This window comes from Cryptomeria japonica, chromosome 6 (genome assembly GCF_030272615.1).
Source record: "Cryptomeria japonica chromosome 6, Sugi_1.0, whole genome shotgun sequence".
Taxonomy (NCBI): domain Eukaryota; kingdom Viridiplantae; phylum Streptophyta; class Pinopsida; order Cupressales; family Cupressaceae; genus Cryptomeria; species Cryptomeria japonica.
Genome location: NC_081410.1, coordinates 408,081,936 through 408,093,308, shown reverse-complemented (window position 1 = coordinate 408,093,308; position 11,373 = coordinate 408,081,936). Strand labels below are relative to the sequence as shown.

At 42.0% G+C, this 11,373-nt stretch overlaps 1 protein-coding gene across 2 annotated transcripts in view; it reads left to right on the top strand.

The window, feature by feature from the left end:
* The first annotated feature begins 2,444 nt into the window (after positions 1-2,444).
* LOC131065855 (polyadenylate-binding protein RBP47B') overlaps positions 2,445-11,373 on the top strand; it is a 29,831-nt gene continuing 20,902 nt past the window's right edge. For both annotated transcript variants that reach the window (XM_058000499.2, XM_058000498.2), the window contains exon 1: positions 2,445-2,742. In XM_058000499.2, the coding sequence (XP_057856482.1) occupies positions 2,599-2,742 (144 nt within the window). In that variant the 5' untranslated portion in view covers positions 2,445-2,598. The remainder of the gene's footprint in view (positions 2,743-11,373) is intronic.

Genomic DNA, 11,373 nt, shown 5'->3' with positions numbered 1-11,373 from the left:
TCTCGGTATGGGGGCCATAACTTTTTTTTCCACCGTTGGATCTTTCTCAATTTTGGATATGTTGGCCAAAACCTAGTTTTCTCCATCCTGACTAGAGCGATTTCAAAAATGATGTTTGAGTAAAAAGATATGAGCTACTGTGTGCGGCTCTATATGACTATCATAAAATCAAACCCGCAGAGCTTGAACCTTGAACCTTATCGAACATATTGAACATCACTAAACTGTTTGAACATCCCTGAACAATTTGAACATCCCTGAACTGTTTGAACTGTATGAACCTGCTCAAACTGAATGAACTGTTTGAACCTCCCTGAACTGTTTGAACTGTATGAACCTGCTCGAACTGAATGAACTGTTTGAACCTCCCTAAACTGTTTGAACTGTATGAACCTGCTCAAACTGAATGAACTATTTGAACAGTGTATGACATATCACTTGCACAACACTTAAGTGAACGTTAGCTCGAAAATGTCTTAGACACAACTTAGAACCTGCAGTACCTAAATGAACACTACGAACTCTGTTCAAGATGGTTCAAGGAGTTCAAGAGATTCAACAGACCATTGAAATGTAATGCTAAGGACTTAGAAATGATTTACAGGAGGATTAGGGATTGAACCAACGAATTTTTAACAAGACAAAGACTCAACTAAAATTTTTGCAAGGCGACTCACTCTTGTTATGAGGGACGAATGACAAGGTAACACCACCCTCCCCTCTCAACCAGTCTTATGTTGACAATTGTCACCATTTCATTGGTGCAAATTGCAAACATAGATTGATAAACTTTCAATCTTGACCTTTGATAAACTCTTTCAATTCTGGCCATCCATTGCCCTATTTTCACTATAAATAGAGCTCTCCCTCCTCCATTTTAAGGATCCATGCAAGCTTTTAGTATCATACTTATGCTCAATTTTAGCACATCTACTCTCTCTTTGCAATAGAAATTAATCTAATAAACATCTTAGAATAATTCCTTTATCATTAGCTTAAATCATACAACTAATATAGCATGTTAGGATAGTATTTATACTAATATTGTCATCTTATAATCTAGTTTGTTGCATTTATAGAATCATGCATAGATAGGATGCATTCTCATGTTAAAATCAACCAAAGCATCCCTCGTTCTTGCATTTGTCATCCCTAAACCACTTTGCTCAGTGATATGAGAGCAAAGACATTGGTTTGAGGGACTTTGTGAGATAGAGAACCATGGAACCAACCTTGGGAAGTTGAGTCATCCTTCATGACTCTATAGCTTGCACCAAGAAGTCCTGTGGGTGTGTGTGGATAAGTCCCTTTGAGCTTCATTTTTCACATTTTAAGTTTCATTGACCCACTTTTCCCGCACACATATATTATTAGCAATATGATCAAAGAAGGGAGACCAATGAAAAAAGAAGAGGCCCAACTGGCCATAAAACCAAGGACCATTCTACTTCACAAAATTACAATCCTCCATAGAGGTGAAATGAAGCATGAAAAAAAATAAAATCAAGAATGTTAATGTGAAGAGTGGAAAGGTTGCTCCATGTAACCTTCATCCACTTGGCAAACTAATCAACTAGAGGCCTCTTGCTTAGACAATGAACAATAAGGGACTTGGTCCCAATCTCAACTAATACCTCTTCAATGCATGAATATGACAAATGAAACTCCATTGGGTCTTTCACCAAACAAACTTCTAAATCCCCTAGAGAGAAAACTCTTTTGCAGGCTCAAGCAACATCAGGATCAAAAGCGTCCTGTAAAGGCGAATTTGGTGGTGGCTTAAGATTTTCCATGACGACTCGAGATTTGCAAAAAAATGAGCATACATGGTATGGATTTTGCTTGCTTTTGCAATCCTCGATGAAGAGAGGAGCCAATGGCTGGGGATTGTGGCTAAAGGAGTATCAAGAGGAAGGACCACACACAAACCTTCCTTCAGAACCCTAGGTGGGTTAGAAATCTGAACGCCCTTTGCACCCTTGGTAGACCTTGCAAAATCCACACCTTCACTAATTTCACAAGAGTAGCATAATATAATGAATATTATTATTTTAATATTAGATATTAACATTTATAAAATTGAATAAAACGTAATATTAAATATATTATTTGAAAATATTAAATATTGTAATATATCAAGAGATATATCTATTTATGAAGTTTAATGAGAATTGACATTAACTTCTTTCTTTTTCATTATTCAACTTAAATTAAATCATTGACAATGTTTCAAATTTTTTAAGACAATGTTTCTAGACAATCATGTGAATTAAATATTTCAACACCATTCCAAATTTTTTTGGTACTTGAAGACATAAATTCTTAAATTCTTTTGATATTTGATTATATATTTTACATATTTTTTTTAAAGTTAAAATATACTAATCACACTCACAGCTCTAATTACTAGATTAAACTGGGAGAAAGTTTAATTCCCTTTAAAATATCTCGCTTTGCTTTGTGTGCGTCTAAACCCTATTTCATTTCTTCTATGTTCCGTTCTTTTGACTTCACATTTTGAATTCTCGCTCTCATTGCACGAAACTTCACAGGGTAAACTTCCTGGGAATTTTTGGGAGGGTTTTGTGTTACATAGCCATGGATCAACAACAGCAATGGATGCAGCAGCAATATCAACAACCACAGTATTCCAATGATGAAATTAGAACGCTGTGGATTGGGGATTTACAGTATTGGGTTGATGAAAACTATATGCACGGCTGCTTTGCACATACAGGAGAGGTATGCTTTTTAACTTTCTTCTTTTTAGGTTTTGTATTCTCCGTTTGTATGTACAATCGTGTATGCAAAATGTAGTAGGAAATTTTTTAACCCTTTTGATATGCTGTTTGCTGCTTCCACGGGATTCGAACCTCTGATACTTAGGTTGCAAGATATTAACTATTCCAGTTTTCCTAATGAGTTAGATACTTTGCCAATCCAACTCATGCTAAACTATACGTTTGAACACATGATACAAGCATACAAGCAAGTTGAAAAGGAACATGATGTGAACATAGCACAAATACTTTTGAAATCCTTAACGTTAAGTATGGTATCAAGTATTGACTTTGAGCTGGTGAATCTCAAGTTTCAAACACACGCCATGTGTTTCTTACGCTTGTAAAAGCTACTATCATCGCTCCTAGAGACACTCTCTGGCTTCTCAGTTCTCTCCATACTGGCAGTCTCTATCAGTTGCATACACACAAGCAATCCCACTGGCTTGGGAGTACCCCAAATTAATCTTGGACTATGTTAATTAGTCTTCGGACTGTATTAATTAGTCTTCCCTGTCACAGAATGATATCCAAACAATGTTATAAACATGAAAAGCAATTTTGAAGATGAAGAGTATACAATTCAGCTTAGAACACCATTCACACAATTATAGGATAGTTTCCAGTGAACTTGATTGGGTATCTGTGTAACCAGAAATGCTACGGAGAGGTATGATTTCCTTTTTAATGGGCGAAACGCCATTTTTATTGTAAACGGCTGTTTTTGGGCTCTTCTGCAACGCTCTTCGCTCTTGTAATGCTTACTTAAAGGGCTGCAGCAGTGGCTAAGTTTTCTTTTCCCTCAAGACCACTTGTTTTTTCCAAAAAAAACATTTGTATTCATTTCACAAATTCTGCAAGTATTGTTTCTTTCTACAATTTTTTGTTACCTTTTAGAAGATATATTTTTCACAATTAAGGGAAAAAAACGAAAACTAAATAGGTTATACTTTAGTGATTAAAAAGTAATAAAAAAAATAATGGATGAATTAGATTTAATGGAAGACTATGTGATTTTAAAATGCTTTATGTTAGTATATGATTGTTTTGAACATTTTTAATTGTAATAAATTTAGAATATATAATTATTTTTGAACCACATATATTTTTTTAATTATTATTTGAACACGTATATATAAGTTCTGTTTCTTATAAGCAACCACTCAGTTTCACATTTCTTGTTATGTTGCTGTTGTCATTGCTGTTGTCATTGCTGTTTCCGTTTCCTATTTCTGGTAACATAGCTGGGTATATGTCCTTGCCAGTTGCACATGCAAGATATAGGGTAAGGTGAAGGACTGTTTGTGAAGACAGGAGAATATACCACAACATAACAAATACATCAAATGTGCACATCATCGTGTTTTTTATGACTGAGTACATAACCATCACGTTTAAAACTTTATAGTCTGCAATAGAGTAGAGCATTTCATAGTTTCAAGGAAACTTGGCTTTAGGAGTTTAATTTTTTCTCTTATATCTATATTTGAATGTAGTATAGGCTATAGCCGAGTCTTTATTCACACGCTCCCTTACCAAATTTCAAAATCACTGCTCTCATCTCCATGTTCTACATCTTCTTGTTATTACAGTATTTCCTGCACTAACTATTTGGGTTGAATCGATGTCCAAACAATTAATCATAAGTGGTAGTTAAGTAACTCAGGTTATGTTCAATAGAAGTCAGTCTCTATAATTGCAAATAGACATAACTTACAATATATCCAGTCTTGCAAATATTACACTGCAACAAGTACTTTCAATAGGTACTAATGATTAATTGGGAAATCAAATAACTGAAATACTGTATCATTTAAATTGAGGGTGAAAATATTGTTCCTATTTTAAATTTGTTAGGCATGGAAGTGTCTATTTCTGATTTCGATACCTGATTATTCTTTGTGAATTAGCAAGTGTGTTAGATCTCAAGCTTCATGAGTTCATGAGAGTTATGTTTAAATATGTGGATTGTGTTGCTGGTCCTTTGTCATATTCGCAGATTCAGTTTATGAATTTGATTAGTGCATCTGGCAAAATATTTTTGTGGTTGGGTTCATCCATACAAAATTTTTAAAACATGTAAAAATCATAAATATATAGCCTAAAAACAGGAATATTAGAAACAACATATATTTCTCTTAGTATTTTTCATATATGGAAATATTTATAAACCTTATGAAATATTAGTAAATTAATTTATAATACAATAATAAATTAATTTAATAAATATTTACTTTGTTGACGGGAATAATCATTATGTTATGTTGGTATATTATGTTTATGTTGTCGTCGGTAATAATGAGTTACGGTGGTCAGTTAGTTAGCCGACGGGTAGGTAGTTGGAGTCGCGACGGTTGTGTCGCACCCCTTCGGCTGTCATATATTGTACCATCTCCGGGTGTTGGAGGACATGTAATGTTGACGATAGATTATAATATGAACATCTTTTGACATTAATGGCAAGCTTATTCTGGCACTTCTTTTGTATTTGCATTGTGCATTGCTGTTCAGTTTCTGTATTCTTCCTGTTTACCCAGTGAGGTAAACATTTGGCGCCGTTGCCTAGACGAACTCGGAACGGAAGACACGGATGGCGCACAGACCCAATGGGCCTACCCGTTGCTGAAATAAACCCAGAAGTCGACGATACCCAAACAGAACTCTATGTAGGAGAAGACACCGCGACGAGAGAATTTTCAATTCTACTCCAAGTAGCCATTCAGACCTACGTTCGACGAGAGGCGGCGGAGGCAGAAGTCCCACCAAGTGCCGTCTGGACAGCGTTGGAAGTGAGTCCGGAGGTAAATCGGTTGATGAACCATCTCCCCCGATTGCTAGCACAAGCATCGTTGGCACAACAAGCTCGCCTGGAGGAGATTGCCTGGGAGGAGCGACGCCAAGAAATTTTGCAACAGTACGAGGAACGGGAAGCAGAACGAGATGGCGCCAGGTCAGGGGCATTTGAACCGTGAGCCATACGGGACAGAATAAAGAACACTTATTGTAATAATTATGTCATATTGTTGGCATAAACTTGTCTTCCACATTATGAATGAATAAAAGTGTTCTACTTTTTATGTCATTAAGTATATAGAAAGCTGTTGGGAATTAATGCCCAATACACTGAATAAAGACAAAAATAAGCAACAATATATAGATGAACGTGCAGTAGCCCAACGTGCCTTGATCCTTGAACAGCAAGCGGAAAGGCGACAGAGGTATAAGCGAAGAGAGGAGGAACGCTCCGAAGGGGACGGTGAGGCCAGCGGCCACCCACGGAGTCGGGAGGAGTTACTTGCGGAAACTCGCCGCATGATAGAGTATACCAAAACTCAGTTGAGGGATTTGAGGGACTTGCCACACACACCAGAGGCTAGGAAAACTCCAAGGAGTGGGGAGGAGGCAGGAGAGGGAGAAGACACCGGGGCTGCCAGGAGTGTCGGAGGGACACCGGGGCACGGCGGTCAAGCACCCCTTATAGGATCTGACCCATCCGGAGTAGGACAACAACCACCAGTAGTAAAAAGACAAGGCATGGCACAAAAACAAAAACTTCCAAAGTTCCATGGGGATGGGAAAGAAGACCCTGTCCGCCATTGTCGCACTTGTGAAACAATTTGGGGAGCGAATGGTGTTACCGATGAGGACGAGTGGGTAACACAGTTTCCCGCAACCTTGAGGGGCGTAGCCATCGACTGGTTTTCAGATACCGATAAGGCTAAAATTAGCACATGGCTAGACTTGAAGAAGGAATTTCAAGCAGAGTTTCGTCTCCTAAGAGACGATAATGAGATCGTAGCCGAAATCTACGGCACGAAACAGAGAAAGGACGAGACTGTTCGAACCTATAGCCGGCGGCTCAAAGAGCTGCTAGGAAAGATGGAGAACCAGCCAGCAGACGGACTGAAAAAACGGTGGTTCGTGGAAGGTCTAAAGAAATCCCTTAGACGAAAAATGAAGATAGTACCTCCCTCTTCATACTCCGACGCCTATAACAGGGCAATGGATTTAGAAAGTGAACAGAAGACGTCCAAGAAGAAGAAAAATAAATCCTCGTCGGAGGATGATTCCTCTTCTGACAAAAGTGATAGCAGTGATGACGACTCTAATCGGAAGGTACGGGCTCTCCAGAAAGATATGGAGCGAATGATGAGAGAGATAAAGGCAACCAAAGGAAGCACAAGCAAAGGCGACGAAGGGGATTTATCGTGCACGGACTGCCGTACCGACGGACACACCAAGGGGTCTTGTCCGAAAAAAGCATTTTGCGATATTTGCCAGATTGCCGGACACCTTACCAAGGAGTGTCCGTACAATATGAGGACCCGTAACCAACAGGTTCTCTTTACAGAACCATCTGCGTCAGCCGGCACGTCCCAGCCTGCGAGCAACAACGCCTCGTCTGGCGGCTACCGAAACAACAGGCGAGGAAGAGGCAACAATAACAATAACGGAAGTCGTATCCAGTATGACGCCAAGGGCCGGCCAATTATCCAATATAGGGCCTGTAATCAGTGGGGGCACTTCGCCCATGATTGCACGAAGGAAGCCACCCCTCAGCACCTTTGCCGTTGGTGTGGGCCAGGCGACCATGAGGACGCAAATTGCCCGCAGGCAGGGGTTAATCTCCTCAACATTGAGAAGGCTGAGAAGACTGGTGAGAAAGAAGTACTGGCGATCACCCGCGCCCAGACGAAAAAAGCCACTTATCCCGACCCCCGTACGGAGAAGGAGCGATTATGGGAGGCAAAGGCCAATATTGAACGTGAGATGACGACCGAACGACGGGACAACGAGGTGGCGAGTACATCATTCCGTACGGAAGCGGAAAATAACATCATTGAGCAAATCTTGCAGATAGAGGTGCCGATAAAGGTAAAAGACCTTCTAGACTCTATGCCACAATTGAGGACTGCCATCCTCACCAATGTGCAAAGCACCGCATCGTCGAGTGCACCTTTGGTAGGGGTTCCCGCCACTGCTTCGAAGAGTACACCACAGGTGGAGGTTTCCGTCAGCCCTTCGACTGACCCGATGTTACTAGCCTTGAGCAGTGGTAGACACCCAGCTGTGGTAGAAATGGGTATCCGTGGGACCATTCTGAAGGACACCATTGTGGATGGTGGATCTGGGGTGAATGTACTACCAGAAGAAACATGGAAGCGGCTGGGGAAGCCCACCCTGTGGCCACCCACATTCAACCTGGTGGGAGCGGACCAACACGGCATTAAGCCACTCGGCCTGTTGATGGCCCAGCAAGTGACAATTGGTATGCAACCATTCTTGTTAGATTTCGTGGTTATTCCCTCGAAGAAGAAAGGCTATGACGCCATCCTGGGGAGAGTGTGGTTGATCAACGCAAGGGTAAACCACAACTGGAAGAAAAATACACTTTCCATGGAGAAGGGAGGGCGAAAATATACCACTGACCTACACACCCAAAATGTTGGCGAAGAGCTCGCCTCTTCCGACTCGGAGGACTCTAATAAAGGGGAAGGGGGTCCCGATGAAAGCAAGGGCAAGAACGCGATGGAGCCGAACAGTGAAGGGGTGCTCGAATTGGAGGGATGTTCTGAAGATGAGGTATGCTCACTTAACGGGCTCTTCCACTGGCAAATGGGGGATTACGAAATGTTCCAAAGCTACAGGCTAGAAGTAGAGGAACCAGAGCAACCAACAAAGGTGTACCTGCCGAAATACAAAGAATATTGGAAGGGAGACGCCCCAAACCTTGGCGACGTAGATAATCCGAAGAGTGTTGGCAACAATTGGAACCTTGTGTGGAAGACCGCAGTCTTCAAAATATTTATTATTCTTCTTCTTCTTATGTACGGGAAGGAGACCATGGTCCCTATAGAATTTGTGGTTCCAGGTCTTCGGATGGCCATGGAAAATAAATTTGCCACCAATAGGTTCAAATTGAAACCCTACCACGAGAAGCGTGTAGGGGACCCCAGAGGCCGGAAGGACACCCGGGAGTCCAGAGGGGGACCCGAGGGGATGGAAGGGGACTCGAGAGGCCGGGTAGGCGACTCGCCAGGTATAGGACCAAAACAGGAGACTCTCGAGCGAGGAAAACCGAGAAGGATGAAGGGCAATCCCAGAGACACGGGACCCGAGCAGACGACTCTCTACGACATCTAAATTAGGAGATGAGGAAAAAAAAACGTACGGTCGTATGACAGGCGACCGTACGGTCAAAAAAATTTTAAAAAAAAAAAGAAAAGAAAAAAGGAGAGAGAGGAAAATGGCCACCGTACGGTGAGACCACCGTGCGGTGGAACCACTGACGATGGCACCACCGTGCGGTGGAACCACCGACGGTGGCACCACCGTGCGGTGGAATCACCGAAGGTGGCACCACCGTGCGGTGGAACCACCGACGGTGGCACCGTGCGGTGGAATCACCACCGTGCGGTGAAACCACCGACGGTGACACCACCGTGCGGTGGAACCACCGACGTTGTCACCACCGTGCGGTGGGAGCCACCGAAGGCCGTGCAAGGATAACACGCCGCACACGGAGGATAGAAAGAAGACACCGCTGCGCAAAGATAAGATGCCGCACAACCCCGCGCAACAAGAAAGACATCGCACGCCGCACAGCCCGACCACCGCACAACACCGAACACCACCGCACAGCAAGGGATAAAGGAGGAGGAAGACACACCGCACGACCTGATCAACATGCACAGCAAGGGTTACGCGCAGCAGCCGCAAAAGGAAAAAGAAAAAAAAAAAAAAAAACGACGACGGCTAGATTTAAAATGATTTGCTGAAGTCTGGAGCGTAGACACTGAAAATATTGGAGTGTAGAAAAAAAAAGCCACACAGCCACGTAAGGGCAAAACGACCGCCACAGGTAGACCAAGCAGCCGCACAATTGGAGGTGCCAGTGCTGTTGTTGACCGTACAGGGAGGTTGTAGGGAGGTTGTATGGCCGGGGTGCATTAAAAAAAAAAAACAAAAAAAAAAACGACGGCGGCTAGATTTAAAATGATTTGCTGAAGTCTGGAGCGTAGACACTGAAAATATTGGAGTGTAGAAGAAGGGTTTTGACATCATAAAATATCACAGAAATGATGCGCGCCATGGACTTTCGTGGGGTTCTGAAGGTTGTAAATTGGTGTTGGCGGCGGGGGCGCTGCCCCCAGACCCCCAGATTATTTTGAGCTACAAAAGACCACGAGAAGTGTTGTGGTTGTCCGTCTTGTGAGAAAGAAGCTTGCAGCTAAGCATTGGCGGGGAAGAAATAAGCCGTAGAGGGAGATGGATTTGGAGGTTGCGAACAAACAGAGTTTGAGGGAAGGCATTGCAGGTCCGCACAGTTGTATGACACCAGGGAGTTATTCAGTTCAGTTTTTAGCCTTTAGGGAGTGTGATGGAGGATTTGAGGTGGCTCCTAGCATTTGTACGCTTTGAGGAACTCGGAGTATGTCTCGGCTGGACGTGAGGTTGCCTTGGTGGATGCACAGAGGGCTCGGGAGGAGCTGACCACCAGGTTGGAGGCAATAGTCGCGTGAGACTTAGTTCAGCGTACCCAGGAGTTGGATGCCGAGAGAGCAGCACGGGTGGCTATCGAGGACAAATTGGCTAGGGAGACAGAATCATTTGAGTAGCAGTTGGTGGAAGCTGAGACTGAAAAACGTGTTTTGCAGACAAGTTTGGGTTAGGCCCAGGAGAACTGTGATGGCAAAGGAAGCAATATTGGTGAAATCCGCACTTGAGCATCAGATGGTAGCAGAAAAGGGTTTTCAGGCGAGGACGCAGCAAGTGTATAAGATCCGGGCCCGACTGGCGTCAGTAGTTCCTGCCGTTCATCTCTATTTTGTATTAAGTCGTCGGAGTTGACTTCTTTTCTTGGGGGGGATGATGTTGACGGGAATAATCATTATGTTATGTTGGTATATTATGTTTATGTTGTCGTCGGTAATAATGAGTTACGGCGGTCAGTTAGTTAGCCGACGGGTAGGTAGTTGGAGTCGCGACGGTTGTGTCGCACCCCTTCGGCTGTCATATATTGTACCATCTCCGGGTGTTGGAGGACATGTAATGTTGACGACAGATTATAATATGAACATCTTTTGACATTAATGGCAAGCTTATTCTGGCACTTCTTTTGTATTTGCATTGTGCATTGCTGTTCAGTTTCTGTATTCTTCCTGTTTACCCAGTGAGGTAAACATACTTTAATTAAGTTTAAACAATCACATTGATTACCACATAGCATATCAATTACCAAAACTATATCATGTTTTACCTGACCAAAAGTAGCCCAAAATATACAAAATCGTTAATCTTTATACAAAATAATAAGTCTATAATCTTTTATTTAAACCTTTCACTGTAGTCCCAAAAAACATTAATTGGTAATCAGTAATCATTTCATATTTATAAAGATTACTTATTTATTTTTCAAGGATTATATGAAATTGGTAATCAGTGTGCCTGCCACTCTTTTTATGCCAAATGATGAGGTATCAAATCTGACAGGTAACATTTTCTTCCCAAAGTAAAAACAGACAGTTTAAATAAATATAATTTGTAGTCTAAAAATAATGTGAAAACACTGTTTTTTTTAATGTATGAATGT